Consider the following 24091-nt stretch of genomic DNA (forward strand, 5'->3'; position numbering starts at 1 on the left):
ATGTTTCGTGAGTTCCTTACCAATGGGTACAAAAGTCTCTTCCACAAGTTAATGAATCCTCTTTTGAGGAAAAAATTGATAACTGATTCATTAACACCACTGAGCAAAAATGGAACTGTTAATGTTTCTGTAACAGGAGTGTCCATGTTTTCTTTGAAGACAGAAGATACTTCTCGAACACAAAAATGCTATTTGGCAGCCACGCTTGAAAAAAGGTTGTCATTTCGAGTAGCTGTTGACCTTACTCAAACGACAGGAGAATGATCTGGGAGAGCAAGATATCAGATCAATTGCCAAAGGAGGAAAAAAGAAAACAGAATGAGATTTTAATTCACTGGAAAAATGGGAACCTGAACACAATTTACAGTATCATTTTTAGTAGGAAGGGTTTTGACAATTCTCTTTATTTAAATGTGAACATTTAAAAGGATGTTTATTATTGACTGTTCTCTAATGTACAATTTAATTTCTAATCTGCTTGCAAACTCCCAGACTGATGAAGATTTGGATAAAATTAAGCTGCCAGGGAAATGGAAGAGAAAACAATGAGTATGGTAGTTAAATTTGACTTGCAAATATAAAACGGTTTCCTGAAATCAACAAACAATTGTCATTACAAGCCCAAGGTAAGACTGAAATGCACATTTAAAGCCTGCAATCTCTTCTCTGAGCAGAGCCCCCAGGTTACAGGGGAAGATGAATCCTTAAGGTCAAAAACACGCTTCCTAACCACAGTTGAATTTAAGGGTAAGTCACTTTGTCAGCTAGCTGGTGAGATTCTTGCTCCTAACACCAAACCATCTAGTTCTTTGCAGTCGGAAGCAAGAAATTCTGATTCGAGTTGTTATACACCATATTTGGTCCCCTTCCAACTGGCTGTTGTTCTGCTCTACTATAGTGTTTCTTAAATTTCTTACTTTAATTTCAGATAAGAAAGAGCTACAAGTTTGTGACACAAAAGCACAAACTTTTTTTTGCTTTTAAACTAAAATGAATTTTACGAAGTTTGAGAACTCATTTACCACCTGTGGAAAACCTCTCTAGACTACTACGGAGGGGCAGGAAAACACTTTTGGAGCTTGAACAAAGAAAGGATTCTTCGAAATACTGCAAAGTCTACACAGAACAGAAAAGAGGAGAAACTGGCAGTGGAATCATGCACTTCATTCATGAAACCAGAGCAAAACATGCCATGAGACTGAATGGATTTTGATGTAAACACATAAAGCTAAAGCACCTTATACACAGACAGTGCCAAACTCTCAAGAAATCAGAGAGCAGTTGACTTTTTTTTTTGCCTTGGATATTTGAGAGCTCTTAGAGGGGAAAGTAAGACATTGATGATTAGGTTCTTCCTAGTCTATTAAAAAGGGTGATATATTGGTAAGAAAAGTCACATAATCATGGAGGATATGAGTTTCACTGGGTGGTACATTTGAAGAATAAAGTGCTGACGGTCTCCCAATTGCAATTATAGGGAAGAAACTCATATTCTCAGAGAACTAGCCAGGTTAGTTGAGAAATCATTTACTCCTGTACTATATGCTGTTACACCTAGTAAAATGCTCAATTACAGAACAAAGCATGCTCTGTTACGTTGAGAGCCACAGCAAGAAATGTGGTTGCCAAAGGAGGAGAGAATCAAAACGTCAACTAATTCTCCACCCCCAAACAAACCCTCAGTATCACAATTATTATACATTAGACCACAAACTACTCTCTAACCTGCAGAGATACCTGTCTTCCAACATGCCTTTACTAACAACCACCATCAAACAAACAGCACAGCAAAATACAGCTAACACTGCTGGGGAACTGTAGCTTAACAAAGAGAGGACACACAGGAGGAAAGAAAGGCTGTTCAATCACTGTCCTCTTAGTTTTTTCGCTACTGAAAGACTTGTTCATCTGCTGACAAACCAACTGCTAACAAATTTCAAACTCATTCAATGTGTTTCCAAAAAAACAGTACAAACTTAGCAGCTACCAATGATTTGGCAAATGCAGACAGCACTGTAACTACTAAGTGAAACATACAATATCCCCTATTTTATTCCAAGAGCTGTATAGAGCACTTGTTCCCTACGGGAGGCATGGCCTGGGACAAACCCCTAAGCCCTGCCAGGCAGATGACCTTGTGCTCCAAGCAGGAGCCAAGCCGCTCAGAGACGAAGTGGCAACAAGGGTGGAGGGAACAGAGGCTAATCAGTCAAAAGCAGATGCTTGGGGGTGACAGGAGGGCAGCAAAGGTGATAGCAGTGATTGTCACCTAAAAAAAAAAAAAAAGAGGTGGGAAAACACAAATCAAGAACAAAAATGCACTTAAAGAAAAAGATTAAGCATGTTTATCAATATAAAGCTACTAAACGAACAAAATTCAGTAAAGCTTAGAAAACACAGGCCAGTTCCATTGCAACTCTAAATCTTCATCCCATCTCTATCAAGAGTCCCAAGAAAAATTAGCTTGTAAAACACATTAAGAGACAGTTTCAAAATTAGCAAACAAGGAATGAAATCCAACTTTCAAGTCATCATGCACTTAAAATAGTATAGTACCAATTCAAATCAGTGTCTGAAGTTATTCACTGAAGATTATACTGTTATTTGAAGAAGCCAGGATCCAAACAGTTAATAAATGCTAATTAAGTCATAACCAGAAGATTGGTTTCAAGGCACAAAACATCCCTACTTGGTACAAAAGTATACTACGGTCTGAAAGAAACAAAAGCTGAAAATACAGTCTGTGCTGGAAGACAGTTGTTTCTTAGGCAAATTTTAGAGGAAGACTGTAAAAACCAGAGACTATGTTCACATTAAATGTATCCCTTTTTCACTATTTTACCATACTTTTTAAAATTTTCTTTCCCAGCTTTTTTCTTTTCTTTTAAAGCTACTATTATACTTTTACCATGAAAAAGCAAATCATCTTTCTGTATTGTCAGAAGTAGTCATGAAGATTTGTACCATTTTACAGTAACAAAAACCAGCATTTGAAATCAAAGGATGTAGAGAAACCAATGTTCCACGTATGCTCTCAACAGCTTGATGCTGAACAAACAAGGCAGCCTCTTTCTTCACTACTCTTCATGAATATTGAAGACTGCAGCTAATCAAATGACAGCACAGACAACTGCATCAGGCAACAACATCAAAAAGGGAAGTCCTGATTCTGCTAGACAAGAGCAAGTAAGAAAGCCACAACTCCCGTTTGATCAAATATCATCAGCCAAGAAACTAATAAAATGTTTATACTGTACACCTTGCTAACCGCATAGGGGAAGCTGTTTTTACCAAGGGGCAACTATTCATTTGTTTCACCAGTGACAACTGTTTTCCATACTGGTTCCAATCCCGCTTTGCATTCCTCCATTTGAACATGCCTCTGAGTGACAGAAACCAACAGTGCATCCAGATACGCAACCAAGTACAGGCCAACACAGAATCTCAAACACTGGGATTGCTTGCAGAGCTTTCCATGAACCACAAACACAAGGATAACAGTAGAGCAATGGCATCTTGTGAAGAGCTCTTCAAATAAACAGAGAGCAATCCACCTAGCACTAGTAAATCTTCAGCATTAAAACTGGGTGGCCAGTTTGGGGTTCCAAGCTTCAAGATATGAACTGACAGAAGAAAACCTATGAGGCAGTGAGCTGGATCAGAAGACAAGAAAAGATCTTTGAGGAAACACTGGAAGAACTGGAATATAGACACATAGTCTGTGTTAGAGAAAGTATCAAGGGAAAAAACTGATAGCTCAAATACATCCAGGTACATCAAAAACAGCTGGACGTGTCCAAATAAAAACCAAAGTTTAGTGCAAAATGTGTCAGTTAAACATTAGAAAAAAATAAGCAGTAAGAATATAAAGCACTGGAATAAGCTGCTTAAGACATGCAGTGGAATTTCCAGCAATTAAGAGATTAGACAAGCATCTGTCAAGAATATTGTAAGTGATCTTCCCTCAAGACAGAAAAAGGGATTAACTCAAGGTCTCTCTTCATCCTTTTTTTGTTCAGTATTCTTCCAGGAACAAAGAAAGCCCAGGCAGAACCACAAAAGTAAAAGTAAATAAATAACCATTCTAGTACAAGTCCATTGTTACAGTAAAACACGAGATTGGATAGAGATCTCTGAACGCCACAGCTTTAATATCCCTTAGTGGCTGTAAAAGCAACATTAATTTGGATTTAGAGTTACGTCGCTAGGGATTCCAGCAATGCACAAAAAATTCAAATAAAATAATTAGATATAAACACACTTCAATAGTCTCCCCAATACCAGTTCTTTCATTAAAAAAACTTCAACAGTAAAAATCTTTATAGCCTATATTCTCACAAAACAGCATGTCCCAGTTAGAGGATGAAGATGTCTTAGTGAGAAAGACTTAGCAATATTTCAAAAATAAACTACTGTTTCTAAAGGAAAAAAAATATAGGACAGAATAATAGCATATTTCTACTTGAAAGCCAGATGCTAGAAGACTGCAAAGCAGATATCACATGAACCTATTAACCACTTGAACCTTTTGGGCAGTGGTCTTCAAGAAAACATACTGCAAAGTTAAGTCTGTGTTGGTAATAAAGGAAAATTCTTATGAGATGGAGAGTAAGGAAAATAGATTGTAAGGAACAGAATATGGAGGGGGCAGGGTGGTCTCAATTTTTCTCATCACATATGATCAGGATATTTAGAATTAAGGGGAAAAAATGGTATTAGAGCCACTGGGTTCCACTAGTGAGAGCATTGATACACATGCAACAAATGATGTCACCAAACAGCTCCCCAGGGTGTCGTAGCAAAATTGAGATGTTCTATATATAAACCCTTTTGCTCACCTTTACAATGCATTTTGAAGCACTAATAATTCTGATCTTGACATCATCAGTTAGTTTTTGGCAAGGTTAAAAGCAGTTTACATTGTTCTTTTATTTCATATTCCACTATGACATTTTAAAGTGCCCGAGCACAAAAATGTTGTTATATGCTACTAGTTTTACTAATTTTCCCACGCTGGTGTCTGTTCAAGTTGCTCTGGAAGATTTCAGCCAAAACAAATGTTCTCTCCTAAACAAAGTTAGGGAAAACATTTGTTCATTATTTGAGTTCTCAGTAACTTGCATGCTTTGGAGGAAACACGAATATAGCACGAACGATACCCAGTTGGCGAGATCTGCCTTTTAGCAACTTAATGACAACAGACAAAGAATTTGAATCCTAGTTTTCAAACCCTGGAAGTTATGCTTAAGATAGTTTGGTGTTCAGGGGAATGGCTTGCATTTACATAGTAACAGACTGATGTCTGTCAAACTCCTGTCCTTCCTGACAAAGTTGGAAGGATACAGTGTAGGTTACTCTCAACGTGGCACATGCAATCTGTTCCTTATGCAAAATCTGCACAATAAGGAAATCTGCTAAGTGCAGATCCAAAAACCATCTTGTAAGCCCTACCATGCTACATTTACTATTTTGCAGACACTTATAAACTGCCCAAGCCAGCTGGATTTTTTTTTTTTTTTTTTGAAGTAACAACTTACAGCTATCACATTAAAGTCACAGAACGGGTCAACTACAGGTCTTTACCCTAAAGCAGGAAAACTCAGCAGGAGTTTCCCCACTGAAATCCCTGGGAAAAAAGTGTACTTACCACTGCCAAAAATATTTCCTTAATCTCATATTCAAGACTTCATTTGAATAATTTTTGTTGGAACACAACAAAAATAATCATTCTGCAGCTAAAAATCTAATACAGGAATTTCCAGTCTGAATGGTTTGTTTGTCAGAGGCATGTATTATTGGAAACAAGATTTGAATAACTGCCTAACAATACCCATCTCAACCACAGGCATTCTCATCTGAGCCACCTATAACAATGTAATAACCAAAGTTCCCCTTTAGGATTAAAAAAATCCCCAGCAACTGAAGTCCTAACTGCCTGAACTTACACCTAAGAAAAAATACAAGCAAGGCTGTTCTATGTGTCTTAAAGTTGTGGTCTTTGTTGCTGTGAAAAAGGAAAGTCTGGTGAAAGTAAGACAACATTCAGATCATTTCTGACCTTCTACCAATATGTTCCTTCCTTTCTTCGCCACAGCTTTTTGTCTTCTCAGCTTAAGCCTCCATTTCAGGGAACTCTGCCAGTAACGTCAGATGCAGGAGCTCACAGGAAAAACAGAATGGTTCTTCAACTAACCTGAGACACACATTCTTCTTTTGAATCATCTCTGAAAGAGTCTGACACGCAAAGCATATTAGCAATAGCTTGACCAGAGATTAAAAAGGCTAGCGTTTTTCTTTAGAAAACACGCTACTTCAAAGAAAAGCGGGGAGCTGCAGGAGCTGTAGTTACTTTGCATGGTACTTTCTCCACTAGCCGCCACCAGCATGAGATGGGAACAGTCTGGTTCATTCACCCCTGTCAACCTCCTTTGGTCCAAAGGGAGCTCACCGTGCAATTATTTCTTCCAGAGAGCTGCAAGTCAATGGTTTTGTACATTCCCATGTTCTTCAATTATGTATTTGTTCCATCACAGCTTAGTTCCAAAAGTTTTTCCCTGTGTCATGCTCGCCTCTGCCAGTAATAGTGAACCTGCACATATGCTCCGGATTCAAACAGTATAAATAAATCTAATGGCACTTTGTAACATTTAGCAATGGTGCTACTTGCCATTTACCAGTCTTGTAGGTGAAGAGATCAGAATTGGGAAACTACAAATCAGTACTGATTGTCCCACACGCTGAATGCTTTTTGTGATTACTGTCACAGAAAAGTCATTATCTTTTGACATGAGCTTGAATGCAAACATGATGTACAAAGGAGCAACACGTTGTCTTCGGGACCGGGGCAGATACAATAGTTAAACTCTAGATGTGGGTGTTATCAAAGCATGACTTTAGGTCAAGGAAGTTGTTTGAGGGAGAGACAACAAAGGAGCTGACTGCCAAAAATTTATGGGCAAGTAAGATGTGAAAGGGTTATTCTTAGCTGTGTATTTCACAATAAAATGAACTACATCAGTGACATACCCTAGCAATACCTCAAAATTTACTACAGAAAATACCGGTGGTATATCCTGGCATTACACGGAGAGAGACTCCAAGTTCCGTGCAAATGCTGTGGCTGGTGATTGACAACGTTCCTGCAAAAGGCCTAGCACTCCTCACAGATGAAGTCCTGGCAGAAATCTCTTGAGAAAATCTTCAAAAGGTTTTTAAAAGGATACACTTTCAAGTTTTAGCAGTTTTGTAACAATGCATTTACCTAGGGAAAACAAAATATCTAGGAAATAATGGCAGCTACAACTGACAATTCCTGCCCCCCAAATGTGACACTTTGCTCCCCTTGATTCTCACTCCTCACTAACGCCCTTGTCTTTTCCCTCTCAACTTTCTACCTGGACACCACACACTCTAAATCAACAAACAGTAATGAGAAATCAGAAAAGTAAAGCATACCAATGGAAAAAAAAAATGTTTTACCAGCTTTAATGGCTATGACATTAACAAACATTTCAACTCAAAAGACAAGAAATTCACAATTCAATAGCCACCTCGGGCAATAAGAATTTTTTCAAGACAACCACGCACCCGTGCTTTTACTCCATAACGCCTGTGCTCTGTAGTTAGAGACACCAATAGAAACAGAAGCGTGTAAAGACTTTATTTTGCAAGGCAAAAAACAAGCAGCTTCTCTGGTCTCTTTTGGGGAGAAAACTAAGTGTAACAGTTTGATGTTGAAGCACACTAAGAAAAATATGAAAAGCAGGATTTTAATTTCCATTCCTGACCGTGCCAGTAGCATAGGTTGTACCCGAAATTTTACTAACTCCATTACCTGAGTTCTCCCACTCACTTATAACGGTGCAAACTTCAAGCTGTGGGACAGGCTGTACAGAACAGTCTCCCTCCTTCCATTCCATTCCAGCAGTTCCCCTTGTTACACTCCAACTTTAGGGATATTTGATAGCACCCAACGGCAAGTTCTTGCTGCCACCAACCTACCGTCCTCTCTTCCACCTCTGCAAATGGACAGCACTGCCATAATTCAGATTGGCCATTTTTAACAAAATAGTACAATACTCTACATGTCCCTTCCTCTTCAGGTTCTGAACACATCCAGCTTCTTGTACAATAGCATAATAATTAGTATTCAAAAATTCCCTAAAACATTTTGAAACGTGAATTAAAATTCAGCTCCATCTTATCACTTTGGCAGAGAAAACTGTTCCAAACGGAGCTTACAGAAACAAAACATATTAAAGAGAAAAAAATTACCCATGTGACTAGGGAAGGCAGGAGATATGCACAAACCCACAGAAATTATGCCATTTTTTCTGACCTGCTATACTGACCCTTTTTGGAGGGATGAGAAAGGACACATCAGCAAATTTTATTTTATTTATGTAAATACAAGTAGAACAATCAGCTAGTGCTAAAATAGAAAAAGCCTCAAAGAGCTGAAGAAAACACTGGAAGTGTGGAATAGAAAGGAGATGAATAAACAAACCATGATCTGTAACTAAAAGGGCAGAGTACCTAAAATGCCGCAATCTTTCAGAGAAGTCCTTCAAAAACTCGATAGCTACCCTTATCATTTTAACTTTTTATCTTTACTTGCACTTTCATTCTCAGAGCATTATGTACAGCAGAACACAAATGTTACAGATCACTGAGCACTGTTTAGAAGTAGTCAAAGGCAAGCAGCCCCTTAAATGTCAGCTCTGTAAGCAAGGATGGTCTCTACAGTGGTGTCTTGCACTCCCTGTACTGTATTATTTGTCTTACAGTATCACTGCAACCATGTGGTTTTGTTTGGGGTTTTTTAAGCTCAGTATCCAACACAAACAGGTCTAGATGACTAAAATATTCATCCCGTAGAAGAGCAATTCTTAATTCCTCTCCCCCAAGCAGTGTCCTATTAAAGTAAGGCTACAGGAGAAACAAAATTATTAGACAACAAAGCAGCCATGGAAGAGTGAATCAGAAGAAAACAGCCTTCAAAAAATTTCTGCTGCTTGAAGTAGTGCTTACTCTTGAGCCCAATTTATAATTGTGTTTACTGTCTCACCTAACACTTTGTGATGCTACAGTCTAGTGAGCCTAACTTAATAGAAACTATTCTAGAGACAGATCAGTAGATGGATAAGTAGACAACAGCATTCAGACAGGGAAATCAACCCCACTTTTGTACAGGAAAGTCAAGTGCCACAAACCTACAGGAGTTCTGTAGAAGATCTTCCTTACCCACACACTGGTGGACTCTACTCGATAAAGCCTGCTTTAATTTCCAAGAGACATTTAACAAGATTCTTCACAAAAAGCTCTTAAAGAAATTAAGCTGCCATGGCAATAAAAGGTCTTGCACGGATAGGTTATCTGGTTAAAAGAGAGGAAACAAAGAGCAAAACAAATGGTCATTTCTGACAAGAGAGTAAGGCCACCAGTGAAGTCCCAGAGGAATATGAGCTGGAGCCTAAATTGAGACATTCTTACATCTGGAAAAGGAGGTGAATGCTAACAATTTGCTGATGACATCAAGTTATTCCACAAAGAACAGAAGAACGAACACAGGCAACAGACAGCAAAGCTGGCAGAGGTAATTCAGTAAATGTAAGAGCTACCCACAGGAACCCCAACTTTATACACACAGTGATGGGCTCCACACTGAACACTGCCACCCAGGGCAAGCGCACACAGCTGAGTCAATCTGAATCTCCCATCCGAAGAAGCAAAGGTCTTGATCACCAGAACCATTTTTCAAAAGAATAATATTCTTGCCACTGACCTTGCATGACCTCTAGCAACATCTTACTCTGGTGGTCTGATTCAATTCATTCACCTGGCAGAAAAATACCCCTCCCAAGCAGTTGGGTTTTGCCAGGTAGGGAATTCCACTAGCTCAAGGAAAGGTCAAAGCCAGCAGCAGCCCTAGCAGAAAGGAAATGGAAGAACTATGCAGCTGTGGAGAAAGAGATTCCTTTCTCAGCTGTGGCAGGCTGGCAGATCAGCCTAACCATCTTGTGCAATTCCACTGGCAGGAACAAGCTCTTGTGGTCCTGGTAAACAGATCTCAGGAATTAACAATACAAAACTGGTGTATTTATCCCTCATTTAAGATGGAATTTGTTACCCACTTGCAAATGAAGCTTTATGTCCCACTTATAAACACTAACACATTGGTATCTTCCTGGTCCTTGGGGATTCTAACCCTGAAAAGGATAGAGAAACCCTCACATGGGGAAAGCAAACAGATTCTCAGCTTGTCATTTCATTTTAGTTTCAAAAAACACCACCACATGCTATGCTCTAGCATATAAAATAAATGCATACAATATGAATTCTTTTGATTTTTATTATTTTATTGTAGAAAAATATTTGACATTTAGAAACATTTCTGACAGACAAGTCTATCCCTATGTAACTCTACAAAAAAAATTTTTTTTTTCCTATGAGCTGAACAATCTGTCAACACTGTTTTCACTCAGCTAATCTGTCAATATAATACAAGTCTGCTATATGGAGAGTTACAGAATATAGACTCCTTAGATTTATTTATAGAATAAATAGCACATATTCCACTGAAATCCTGCACAGCAAAGAACACAGTTGGCTAGATGTTGCCTCATGCTGCTTTCTAGTAAAGCATTACTTTTGGGAACCACCTGAAACAACTTGCCTTTCAGTTGAGGGAGGACAGGCTTAACAATTCAACCTCTTGCTCTTAATTCTGCAATAAATGATTAATAACTGTGTGACTGCAACTCAGAATACACTCCCACATCAAGCTCTTGTTTCTAATAATGCTGGCAACTGTGGCTGAGAGGTCTGTCCCACCAAACGATGTTGTGCAAACGATGGCTTTTTGCATATTTTAAGACTGAGACTACAAATCTACCCTGGGCAGGACTAGCATCATAATCATCTTTGAGCATCATCTCTCCATCTTTGGGTACACAGAGAGCAGCACATACCAAAGTCAGGTGCCTGAAGGGATGAAAAACCTTGCATTTGCACCATTTGTACCAAATACAGAATTACACATATTTATAAATGGGCGTTTTCTTCCAAAGAAAGGTGGCTTTGAGATTGTGTAATATAAAAGCAGAGTTACCAAGTTTACATTGAACCTACAGTTCAAAACAGGATACACGTGATACAGTTTGGGCTCAGCAGAAAACACTTATGAATCTATTGTCCAAGGCATCCTGCTCTCTCAAGCATACTGTTATTATTAAAAAACATTTTCCACAATACTAAAATGACTGCAGAGATACAAATGAGGAAATGTTGCAAAACTATCAAAACCAGAAGCATAGTTCCTTCTAACGTTAGCGAAACCACCTGAGTTACTGGGTATTCTCTCACAAATGACACATACAAGTTGTTGAGTGGTGAAATCATTACCTACATTCACACATTCAACAGGACATTTGCAAGGAGCTACAAAATCAGAACTAAAAAGATTCCCACTGCAGCTCCTTCTCTTCAGCTCTTTCAGCCAGCTGAAGGCGGTGTCTACCTTAAAAAAAATTAGTGTGAACCTTCCCAAAACAACATTTGGTTTTGGAAGCATATTTTCAGACTAAAAAGTTGCAACAGAGGGTCATAATAATGTTGTCTCAACCCCTTATTTTCTAGAGGAAGAATGAAGTATGTCTTTGCACTCTGATCACATATTCAACATCCAAACCAACAAAGTTAAATCAGTTTGGAAAAGCAAAATATTGCTAAGAATAAAGCATATCTCTACATGTCCTGAACAGAAAGGACGAAATAATTATCTGTGAGTGAACTCAAATTTTGTAGGCTTTCTCTTCCTCTTCCAAGAAAGAAAACCAACTCTACTCCTTTCTATTTTTAGCCAAATGAGCAAACACAGTGGCACTGCAAGCAAGAGGAGATGGCAATCTGCAATGGGAGAGTTTCAGAGCTCCATGTGATAAATTTGAGTGACTACAAGTAAACCTCAAAACCTTAAAAACGCATGAAGATTCTTACAGATTTTGGTTAGCATTTTAAGTCCTGAAGCCAGTACATCAGATTTAGATAAGGTGCATCCTTATCTTGGCACCAGACTTCAGCATCACCTTCTGGTTTTGACTCCAAGCACCAGAAGCCAGAGCCTCACCCCAACACTTGGGCACCTCAAGGCACAGAATGGGGAGAGCCACATCTCCAAGAGGCCAACCACCCATGCAATAGCACGGCATGCAAATTTAGTCTTTAACGTTCCTGCACAACTTAAGTGGACAAGACGACAAGTTTGCTGCTTTCAGTATGTCTTGTGTTAACTACAGAACTAGCGCTTTCGAATTTTCAGCAGGATGTTCGAGTCTCTTTTGTGCATTTTACCAGAAAACAATTCACAAATGTTACTATAAAGACGTGTCTTTATCCCAGTTAAAGGACTTTTCTTAGAAAGTCATCACAATTAAGCATTTCTCTCCCACTGCATCCTTACACTTCTATGGGATCGCTTGCCTACTAAAATGATATTTAATACACCAATATTTAGCCACTTTATAGCAGGGCAAATCTTTGCAACAAAGGGAAAGAAAGGAAAGAATCCAAAGTCACTAGTGCATACTTGAGGTACACGTTCTTTTTTAGGAAAGTGTTCTTTCAAATCAAAAATATTCACTTGTTGAGTTTCTGAGCATCTCTGGTAACTCATTTTGTCAATGCATCATTTCATGTTCGTAAACCTTCTCAACTATCAAAAGGTGCACTGCAGTTTCAGTAGACGTCATGTAAACATTTGCACAATACGAAGGGCAGGCTGTGGGCAGAGCCAGTCACTGAAAAGCTTGGAGACCCCAATCACAAAGCTCTAACATCAGGGTTTCAGCTGCCCTTACAGCTTCCATCCACAGCATATTGTCTGTGGACATTTGGCCACAAAATCCTGTCTCTCATAGTGTCCTTATCAACTTCAGCACATTTGTAAAATGTTAGGAACCACCAGAGACCATGAGCTGCCAACCGCCAGGTGCTCCTGTCCATAAATATAGGGGTTGTAGAAGAGGTGCTCTGGACCTCCAGAACTGTCACTAGCTGTTCATTCAGCTTCAGAAAAGTACCATTTTCCACTACCCCCTCCAACTGCTGTAAATCCACAAGCGTGTCCGTCAGCAGCAGCAACCGAGAATTTCAACTGAACACTCTGTGTTGAGCAGCCAGTAAAAATTACGTCCTAGCGGATTAATCATAACTCTGGAGCTAGCCCCTCCACTCCTGGTCACCAGGAAATCCTGCTGCATCATGGACGAGCTTGCCATTTCAAAAACCTCTGCACCCACTACGTGTGCTTTCTCAGGCTGTCCACCAAAAAAATCATCACAGCTGAGTCAGAAAGAAAGAATAAACTGGCCTCTAGTTTCATAAAAGGAAGAACTTCTTCCCATAGTCAGGACACCTTTCGACAGACAAGGTATATATAGCCTTGTGGTCCAGTGATTTCTTCAAGCTCCTTGATGGATTATACTGTAGAAATGCTTGTTGAATGACCTTGCTATCTATGGATGAACAAAAAACCTCACTAGACAATGCAAAACTGCTTTGGATCCAGAAAACCTGGACTAATCCTTCTCCCATACCACCCCTACCACTAGTGTAATGACATGGAAAAGTTAAGCAAGTCTTAAAATGTCTGAATCTAGAGATTAATGTCATCCATCACACCAAACACAGGCCACAATTTCGGAACAGTTGCGTTAGTGGTATGATCTAGAGAAGGCTTTTCATTCCTCAACAACTTAAGAAACACTATTACTAGACTAACTCTACAGAGCTAGGAGTACCACAAAATCGTGTGGAACGCAACTGAAAAAAATCAATACTTATAAAGCAGCTCAATTTAGTTTAATTAAACTCACACGGTCTTACCAAAAACTAAGTTTTCTGACATTGATATTGGCAGTCACATCCCTTTAAGTTGCTCTATGGATACTATCTTCTTTCTCCCAAGTCACGCTTCATCCCAACCACCGCTCAACACTCCCCGCTCCACCCCAGGAACACACAGAAAGCCCAGTGCGGCTGCCCACCGCTTCCCAGCACAGGCCAGTCACCAAGTCACCAGCACCCATCGCAGAAGCCTTCCTCCCTGCCAAGCACAACCCTTGCTATTTTTGCTGTCCAACAGCTCAGGGCCCCCAGCTTGGTGGTTCTGCCTCTTCCCACCTCCCAGCACCGGTCGGAGGGCATCGCCTACATTTGGCTTCTCCCCGGAGCCACGGTTCCCAGCTCCGGTTCGGGAACCGGACGGTCCAACCACTGCTTCTCCCACCCCAAAGGTGAAGGAGACACCACCGCTACATGGCACGGATCCGTGCCCCCTTCGCAAGCCAAGGAGCGGCCTCTCGCCCCCATGCCGGGCAGCCTGCCCGACGCTGCCCGCCATCCCCTCGCCCCGGTGCCACCGCACTAACAACTTGGGGATAAGCAACAGGAGCAGCGGCCCGGGGGAGGGTGTCCCAGCCCCACACCGCCCCCGGTTTGTGCCGCCCCCCCCCCCAACCCCGCCTGTCCCGCCTGGACGCCAGCCAGACGCCGGCGGCGCTGGGGCGGCCCGGGCGCTCCCGCCGCCCTCCCCCGGGCCTGGCTCAGGTGGCGGGTCGGGCCGGGCCGGGCCGAACCGGGCAGCCCACCAGCTCCCGCAACTTTCCCTCCCCGCGGCCACGGCACCAACTCCGCCGCCGCCTCCCAGGCCAGCCGGGGGCCGCCGCCACCGTGCCCCGCGCGGCGGAAGCGCCACCCCCGCTCCGCCCGAGCATCCCCCGCCGCCGCCCGGGCCGCCCCCGCCCTCGCGGCCCTGGGCCGCGCAGCGGGAGCGCCGCCGCCGCCGCCCGGAGCGGGGCGCAGGCCCGGCAGCGGGAGAGGCCGCCGAGCTCGGCCCGGCGCCCCCGGCAGCCCCGGCGGGGACAATGAGATGGCGGCGAAGAGCGCCGCGCCCGGGGGACCCGTTGCTCCGGCAGGAGCCGCCCCGCCCCGCGCCGCCTCCTCTTCCCTCCCCTCCCCTTCTCCTCTCTCCTCGCACGGGCAGCGCCCGCTCCCGGCCCGGCCGCCGCGGAGACCGAGCGAGCGAGCGAGCGGCCCCGGCCCGCTGCCCCCGCCCCTCGCGCCTCCATCTTGGATCGGCGCCTCAGCGCCCTCCCTCCCCCGCGCCCCGCTCACCTCGGGCCGCTCCGCGCCGGGTCGGGCGGCACCCCGGGAGCCTGCGGAGCGGCTGGCGTGCGGGGTCCGGGCGGGTGCGGGCCGGGGCCGGGGCGGCGGCGCTGGCGGGGGCCGCGCTCACCGGAGCCGCAATCCTAAACCGCCATCTGGCGGCATTTCCGACCCGCCAATGGCGCAGCCGCCGCCGCGCGCCGGACCCCCAGCGCCCCCTGGCGCCCGCGCGCCGCCACTGCCCGCGCGACCCGCCGCCGCGCGGGGAAGCGGGGAGGGGGGAAGCGGGGGGCGCCGCAGGTCGGGGCGGCCCCGCCCGGCGGGCGGCACGCGGGCGCCGCAAACGTCTTTCGCGCGAAAACGCCGCGCATGCGCCTCGTCGCGGCTATCCGCGCGCGGCCGCGAGACGGAAGGCGGCCGTTAGCGCGGCTACCGAGGGGGCGGGGCGTCGCCAGGGTGACAGGAAACCGCTGGGGGGGGGGGGGCGCGCGTTTAGGCGGGCGTCTGTCGCGACAGAAGGGCAGGCAGGGCCTGGGCCGGGGGGGGCGGTCCCGGGCTCCGTGAGGCAGCGGGGGCGCGGCCCCGGGGTGGGCTGGAGCGTCTTTCTAGCCGGCGGTCGCGGCTCTGCCTGCGCGCCCGCTCGGGCGCCGGAGGGGTCGGCGTCTCCTCGGCGGCTCGTCTGGGCCGGGGGGCGCGGCGATGCGGCCCGTAGGCTGAGGGGGGCCGGGGGCCTCCCGGCATGGGAGAGGTGGGGAGCGGCCGCTGAGGGCGCGGCGGCCTGAGGCAGCGGCGCCGGGCGGGTGTTTCGGCAGCGGTAAGTGTTTCGGAGTAGGAACGGGCGAGTCTCGCACCGGGGGGCTGCAGAGCCGGCGGCGAGGGAAGGGCCTGGCGGGGAAGGAGCCCGAGCGGCAGCAGCCCCTCGTCCGCCTCCCTCCTAGCCGAGACGCCAGACCGGCCCTGGCCACGGCGTGGAGCTGCTGCTCGCTCTTAGGTTTTTGGGTTTTTTTAAGCCTTTACTGAACCTGCTGCCTGTGTTCTCACTCGAGATGCCCTCCTTCCTCTGCTAGGTATCCTCTCCTTGGTGGTGCAAACGTGATAGCTGCCATCGCAAATAAAGCTTAACCTGTAATCTGTTCCAGTAAACCTGAATGTGCCGTCTTGCGCTCTGTTTCAGCCCGTTGTAATGTACCATTTAAGGCCTTTCTTATATCTAGCCAAACTATTTTCTTATGCTGTAAGAGACTGTATTTAAGTGTCGATGTATTCTCGGTTCTTTCCCCCGTGCCTGGAATTGCAGTTTGTTCAGATTAGGGTTTTTGGAATGAGAAGTTTGCTGGTAAAGTGGCTCTTCTTCCAAAGTCACTTAATGCAAGTATTGCTGCTGCAGAGCAGTTGCAGCGGGCAACAGACGTGAATGCAGAAATTAGAGAATATTTTTTCATGGAACCGGACACACTTGGAGCCCATGTACAGCAAGACAACAGGTTAGTGAAAGCAGGGGAAATTAAAGGTGTCACATATAATCTCATTGAAATCGCGTGTGGCAGCTTTAGCGAGCTAGCACAAATATGGATTGTTTCTGGGGTAGCAAAATATTATCAGGAATGTACTGACAATTTGTGGGGCTTAAGTGCAGGGCTTATATTTGAATTCTGTGAAGGGTGTGCTGGCTCTTCCCTTAGGCAGTGCTGTTGGACGTGACTCAATTTGAAGACACGGGATACCGGTTTGTTGGTTTGTGAACAGTGTTTGCTCTTATGCTTAAGTACTAAAAACTCCTCTCATATAATTGCTCTTTCATTTTCTTAAATACCTTTTATTATTCATTAAATTTTAATAAAAACTTGAGTTTCTTTGCATATATTTTTTAATAAACCAGGCCATCTGGCTAAAAAGATAAAGGTACTCCGATTATCCAGCGTGCACCTTATCAAATAGTTTGAAAGCATAGCAGAAATGTAGGCTGTTCCAGTGATGCCAACATTTAATTGCCTGCTCTGCACCTTATGTTGCCTTTTCTTCCCCCTTGGTTCACGTTGTGTTACACTGGTCAGACATCACATGAGCACAGGTCCCTTGGCATGTGCAGTTGCCTGAACTATCAGGCACCGAACGATCTCCAGCAAGGTTAAGGTGGTTTAACAGAGAGGATGCTGAAACAGGAATTTAGGTTTTCCTGCATCTGATAAGAAATCAAAAAAATCCTGCGTTGTGAGAAGTCAGTGCACTGTGCATGGAAGTGCTTAGTGAAGGTGGCACAAGTTCAGTCAGTTACATGGATTTGTGGGGATGGAGCAGGTCTTTCGTATGTATAATATTCAGGGGAAATTTGTAGAGTTTACTTACAGCCCTCTGGTAATCTCAGTCTAACCTAGTCAGGATTCAGGGGGTTTTCCACAGAAGAGGCAAAGGACCATCCCTGCGAGGCCTTGCCTTTCAGAGTACGGGGATAGCATTTCCGTCAGCTGATTGATTTTGACCGATATTGCAGAAGATGAGAGTATTTTTCTGAGACTTTCTTGAAAATTGGTGGTTAGAATCACCAGTCAGACCTCAAAGCCTTAATTCCTTCAGGCATGGCAAGGAGAGCGCAGCCTCCCAGCCCCCAGTAGTCAAGTGACATATAATCACCTATTTCTACCTTGTGAATCGGCATATGTGTAGTGATTGGGGGGGGGGGGGGGGAGAATGTTGGGGGTTTTTTTCTTTTAAAAGACATCATGGTGTATATTCCATTAATGACTTGTGACATTTATTGAATCCATTGTGGTTATTTGTTCACCCACAGGGAAAACGGGGTTCACACTTTGACAATCAGTGATTTCCATGAGCTGCTAATTTAAATGGGTGTCCCAGGTTGTCGTTTGAATTGGGAATGTCTGTTTTGTTATATAACATGAGAATTTAGCATAGTGATTAATGTTCAGCTTTGTATTAAACTTGAATCAAAATCAAATTATGTTTTTCATAGAAAATGCAAATAAACAATTTTATGTTTCCAGATATAAAGAAAAATTAAAACTTCATGTGATCTCCATAAAAGGCACTAGCAGAAAGAGAAGTGGCAAGTTTTTTGCATAGGCTGTGCTGATTTCTGTTTGTTTTAAATTTGTGTCTGGGACAAACATAATGGATTTGTGATATGCACTAATCTCAGTCTCCATTGAAATTCTCACTGGTTAAGAAAAGCAAGGTCACCAAGGAGTACAAATAAATGTATTGTGGGAGAGTTGGCGTAATATTTGTCATATACTCAGTATTTAGTAGAGAAAATTACATTTTGGGTTGAGCACTCCTGTTATTTTTTTGTTCTTTGTTACTTCTCATCTCCTGCTTTTCTCATTTCTCATGTGTTTGCCCTTCCACTTTCCAGACCTTCCAACTGTTAGCATTCTTAGTGCTGAATACCGGAGGGAATACGGCGTCTGTATAGGACAGCCATTTTGAGCTACGTGCTCATGATCTATTGTTTTCCTCCAGAGAGGTCTCTCTGAATACATTATACAGGTCCAGTACTAAATTTGCAACTGCATTTTGTCTCGTCTATACCCTTTTCTATATTTGTTGGAAGAAAATGTAATCTAAACTAAGGATGCAAGAAAAGTACCATTGTATGCTGATTGTAAAAAAAAAAAAATAAAATCAGTTATTTTGGGTTTGTTTTCATGAACCGATAATTGCAGCAGGTACTCAGCTGTTTCTTAGTGAAATGACTGAGTTTATACAGGCTAGATCCACTGTCACTCTAATAATAATGTCTGTTGTGCACCTTTTGTCATCTTTTCCTCCCACTTATTTTATTCCCAAGCCATATATCGTGCCTTAAGTCCAGAAGATCTTAATTTTTTTAAGATGTGGGGACAGCAAGGCAGAATTGTGAATTTATAACACAATGAAAATGCTAGGTAAGAAAAGCTGTGTTCATGAAAATCGCTGCCTTCCTGGACTCATTCAGTGCGTCTTGCATTTGTGTATTACAAGACTCAGAAATTAACTTATTTGAAGAAAAAGTGCAAGTAGCAGGTGAGACTGGGCTAGATTTCTGGTAGGGTGTTCTTAAATGTTAGATGGGTTGTTTGAAGCCCGCTAGTACAGCTGATACCCAGCTCTTACCCTCTTTATTTACTCTCCTTGGCATTTCAGCTGTGTCTTCTCAAGTTTCTTGCAGTATTTAAACCGTACGTTAATGGGCACTCTGGAGCACTCCTCCACCATTTAGCGGCGTACTGGGTATGCTTTGTTTTTTCAGTTGAGCTCTGCTGAAAATGCGTTTGCAGCTGAAGCATGAACAGGAGTGCTAGCACAAGGTCCCCTGCATAGACAAGGGTGTTTCTTGTCCTCAGACCCTGGAACTGAGGTATCTGAGGGCTGGGAGCGTAGTCTGCCAAAGCAAGAGTGAGGTGGTGCCCCAGGATGCCTCACTTATTTGTGCAGGTCCAAACTGGTGCTGCTGCCTCCCTCCAGAGCTGGGACTCAGTGCCAGCCCCTCTCCCCGCTCCCATTCATCCCGATCCCTACCAGGGATTCACTCTCCCTGCAAGAAGTAGGCTGCAGCTTTGCTTGGGTGGAGCAGGGGGTGCAGTAAACACTCAGCCTGTGAGGGAAAAGGAAGAATGTCTCATTCTTATGTAAATTATTTTTGCCAGGAGACACAGGCAGTTTTTGGCTGTCACACATTAGGGATGGAGAAAATGCAAAGACTGGACCTGGCCACGATATTTTTAAAGTATTTCTGTGAAGAGCTATTGCACCCACTTTTACATTGCTCTTTGATCTGCGGTCTCCCTGCCAAGCCACCATTGTGCTGTTCAGCCTGATTGTCCGCTCGGTTGTGGTCTTGCACCTTCAGGACCCACCTGCTGTGGCGCTTCGGTGTCCCTGCGGACAAGGATTGTCCATACCCATCCCCTGCTGACACCAAACTGCTGCTGCTTGCAGGGCTGGGCTGGGCTCCTGGGGATGGAAGACTGGGTCAGGAGGATGTCTCCTCCTGGGCATCCTCACCTCCACAGCGCTAGCAAGGCAGGACAGCAGGCATGGGATGGTGAATTTTCTAGTTATTAAGCTGTAGGAACCTTAAACACTCACAAAACCACCACTTGTTCCTTGGATTAGTTCCATCAATAATTCTGAGAGATGGCTGAGGCATGGTTTTGGCAAGATGACTGATTGCTTTCTCTGCATCTAAAGTGTTTCGGGTTTTGTGGTGGTGTTTTTCTCATAATGATGCACCAGGGTTGCCAGTTCCCAAGGAGCATGGCCTCAAAGGCTTGCCAGTGCTTCTCAAATTTTCAACTTTGAAAAGCAAGCAGAATGTTTCATGCCTCCCTTGGGTATTACTTTCTGTGCTGAGATGATTGTAACCTTTTTTATTTGATATCTGAGAGCATCTACTGTTTCTGTTTAGACACCCGGACAAAGATGTAGATGACCAAGAGGCGTTTTCCCCTTCTGGCTTGGGATCAAATCTCTCAGTCGCAGGTAAAGTCTGCATGTGTTTATTTGCTGGGGCGAATAGAAGGCAGGGAAGGTTGCGTTTCTCCTGTTGCCATTTCATTTGGAAGGGCTCTTTGCACAGATGGTGGAGGGCACTGCGGAATCTCAGTAACATCCCCGTGCTGTCGCACTGGGCCTGGGGACAACGATAGCACGCTCAGCGGAGAGCTGGAGGGAATCAAGGCCACAGGTGGGCTCTCTGTGGGCGGGCTGCACGCATCCGTGACAGCAGAGACCACGAGGCGTTTGTGGGCGGGAAGGCTGGGTGCACGAAGGGATTGCTTTCTTGTTTTCAGAGGCTGATGCCACCGTTGTGACACATGCAATACCGCGCTGCGTGCGTCACAGCGGTGTGCACAAATCAGGGGTGCCGAGGGGAGAGCTCACACCACTTGCGTAGCATGAAATGGACTTTCAATAGAAGACAGAAGGGTGGAGGTTTTGTTGCTATGGGTTTTAAATGTCTGCCACGGTCAGGTCTGGTTAGTAGTCTGGATCAGCCCTTCTAAATTTTCCCCTTTAAAAAAAAAAGTATCAGATTTGAAGAATAAATCTGTTGCTAAATCAATCACTGGAAATGAAAGGATGTGAAAAGAAGAAGAAATTTTTAACACTGTCAAAGTATTGCTCAAAAATGTATTGTTTATTCATATACTAACTATGCAGACTTGCTCAGGGATTCTCCCTACTTCCCTGTGTTGCTCTCTGTCAGTTTAGAAACAAGGCGATCATGTCCTCCAGCCAAATTTCTTCTAAACCTTGTAACATTAGCGAGCAATTAACAATAACTATAATTCATAATTACAGGGTATTTACTGTCCAAAAAGCTTAGCAAGAGAACTTTCTCATTAGAATAAGAATATACTAGAATGTGTTATACATACTATACATAATGAGGATATATGTCATTTTCAAAAACTAGTGACTAAATTTAAAGTTCCACAGTTGGCTTTTAAGGAGATCCAAATGGCCTCTCAGAAAGGTAACTCAGTAGGAAAATTAAAGCAAAACCAAGAACAGTCTACTGGTGCTTGGACTTGGTTGATAAAAATAGCTTGTAAACTATTTACATACTCATGAAGCTCTTGCTATTCATTAAATAAAAATAACAATGCATCTCCTTTTTTTTTTTTTTTTTCTTAAGACCAGGACATTTATCTGAGAAAATGGATACATCTTCCCAAAAATACCCAATCAAAAAGCGAGTGAAAATTCATCCCAACACAGTAACAGTGAAATATACCTCTCATTATCCCCAGCCAGGGGAAGAGGGATATGAGGATGTTAATGAAGATACTGGAGTGTTTATGGAGGATAATCCCAAGAAAAGACTACTGAATGATGGGAAAAAGAGAGAACAGACCTTTTTTGGTACCATAGACACCAAGCATCAGCCAGCACAACTGCCAAAACCTGATGAGATCGGGCAATCCCAGCATTTTCCTGAAGGAAATATACTGCAGTCGAGGAAAACGTGGGTAGTCCTTTTTGGATCTGCCATGGCTCATGGATGTGTGGCTCTGATTACAAGATTAATTTCTGATCGTTCCAAAGTTCCATCCCTAGAGTTAATTTTCATCCGTTCGGTCTTACAGGTGCTGTCCGTTACTGTTGTGTGTTATTATCACGAGCCTCCCTTTGGCCCCAAAGGCTACAGGCTCCGGCTCTTCTTTTATGGGGTCTGCAATGTCATCTCTATTACCTGTGCTTATACCTCCTTCTCTATAGTTCCCCCCAGCAACGGGACCATTATGTGGAGGGCTACCACTACAGTTTTCAGTGCCATTTTGGCCTTTTTACTCATAGATGAAGGAATGGCTTACATAGACATAATTACTGTAGTTGGCAGCGTGTTTGGCGTTTGTCTGGTCATGATCCCCAACATTGTTAAGGAAGAAAACTCTTTGCTGAGCACCTGGAAGGAAGCTTTTGGCTACACCATGACCGTCATGGCAGGCTTAACCACTGCTCTCTCCATGATAGTCTACAGGTCAATCAAAGATAACATCAGCATGTGGACGGCATTATTCACCTTCAGCTGGACGGGAACGGTATGGGGAGCGTCCACCATGTTCCTACTTCAAGAGCCAATTGTCCCACTGGATGGAGAGACCTGGAGCTATCTCCTTGCCATCTGCCTGTGCTCTACGGCAGCCTTCCTCGGGGTCTACTACGCCCTGAGCAAGTTCCACCCTGCTTTGGTCAGCACTGTACAGCACCTGGAAATAGTCATTGCCATGGTCCTGCAGCTGCTTGTGTTGCGCATCTTCCCAGGTACTTATGATCTTGTCGGGGGAGCGGTTATTTTGGTTAGCGTTTTTTTCCTTGCGTGTTATAAACTGTCCTGGAAGAATTTAGGAAGACAAGATTATCAGGAGATTGTGGATTCTTCCATTAAATGAACTGCGGTTTTGCCATCCAATTCTGACTATGTGACCATGTGAAAGTAACGCATTTCAACTCTGTGGTGTTCTAGCATAGTGGCCAGGTCCTCTACTGTTTAAATTCACAGGTGATGTAGCAATGTTAGTATTTCCAGACGTCCCTGACAAGTGAATTTGTTCTAGTGCATACAACCACTGCCATTTTGTTGTATGAGAAAAGGCTATTTGTCTCCAGCACGTAGCGGGGGTGTGTAGAAGTGCAGGCCAAGTCGTGGGCATGTTCTTCCTCACCTTCCCTGGGTAAGGCAGTACAGAGACAGAGGGATTCACCAGTGACTCTCATTTCTGTGCAGTGTGGTAGTAGGAAAATGAGCAGTAAAACCATTAAAATGGTCAACCAGAATGTTCTTATCCTCTGTGATGCTTGTTAGGCTTTGGCTGTGATATTCTAAATGAAGTAATGCTAATATTTCTGTGGTTAAAACTTGCGCTTCCCGTGTGTATAAAGAATAAGTCAGTAAAGCTTTTTGTGCTTTGTGGTTAAATTTCTGTCTGAATTGATGCAGGAAGCCCAGACCTCCTGTGGGGGAAAGAGCACCCCAAAAACTGGATGTCTAGTTGTGGCACAGCTGTGAAAGAAAGGTCCCCGAGAACTATAAGGTCCATGATAGATAAAAGATCTACCCCTGAAGCAGAGCAATATTCCTTCTATGGAACCACTTTTTCTAAAACAGGTTTTGACTATTATGCAAGGGAGGAAAAAAAGGAAAAAGACTGCATTTGAGGTTGAGGTGTCAGCAGCGGCAGTAACGCTGAACAGCCTGACAGGCATCCAGTGACTTTAAGTCAGTGTGGTTGGGTCCTAACACTTCAGTTAGAAATTAGATTTATAAAAAGCCCCGGGGTTTTATGGTTCCAAACAGTATTCCTGGCCGTGCTAATGTATGGCTAGTTAAGAGAAAGGCCAGGGCTCCGTGCCAGCCAGGACCAGCGAGCACTTTCCCACAGACTGTGCCTCTGTTCTGGGACATGAGCATTTTCTGAGG

The 24091-nt window shown here is 44.0% G+C and overlaps 2 protein-coding genes across 7 annotated transcripts in view; one reads left to right on the forward strand and one right to left on the reverse strand.

Moving 5' to 3' along the window:
• The window catches only part of STAG1 (stromal antigen 1), a 195369-nt gene extending 179916 nt beyond the window's left edge, over window positions 1–15453 (reverse strand). The window contains exon 1 of one of the 2 annotated variants that reach the window (XM_054836104.1): window positions 15175–15453. The gene's annotated coding sequence lies outside the window, so the exon portion shown is untranslated. Of the gene's footprint in view, window positions 1–6058; window positions 6216–15174 lie in introns of those variants that run through there. The other variant, XM_054836105.1, reaches the window with a different exon arrangement.
• A 226-nt stretch (window positions 15454–15679) lies between these two features.
• Window positions 15680–24065, forward strand: SLC35G2 (solute carrier family 35 member G2). Of its 5 annotated transcripts, none has more exons than XM_054834906.1 (4): window positions 15680–15979; window positions 16553–16649; window positions 20573–20646; window positions 21806–24065. In XM_054834906.1, exon 4 carries the CDS (start codon window positions 21828–21830, stop codon window positions 23061–23063), a length of 1236 nt encoding a protein of 411 aa, XP_054690881.1. In that variant the 5' UTR covers window positions 15680–15979; window positions 16553–16649; window positions 20573–20646; window positions 21806–21827; the 3' UTR covers window positions 23064–24065. The 5 variants fall into 5 exon arrangements, with proteins under 5 accessions (XP_054690881.1, XP_054690882.1, XP_054690879.1 ...); XM_054834907.1 differs by lacking the exon at window positions 16553–16649 and adding an exon at window positions 20744–20851; XM_054834908.1 differs by lacking the exon at window positions 15680–15979 and adding an exon at window positions 20744–20851 and having other exon boundaries at window positions 16011–16649.
• Window positions 24066–24091: the final 26 nt, after the last annotated feature.

Source organism: Grus americana, chromosome 9 (assembly GCF_028858705.1).
Source record: "Grus americana isolate bGruAme1 chromosome 9, bGruAme1.mat, whole genome shotgun sequence".
Lineage (NCBI taxonomy): Eukaryota > Metazoa > Chordata > Aves > Gruiformes > Gruidae > Grus > Grus americana.

Coding starts and splice junctions, on each gene's coding strand:
- SLC35G2 (XM_054834906.1), top strand. CDS start 21,828: ATGGATACATCTTCCCAAAAATACCCAATCAAAAAGCGAGTGAAAATT.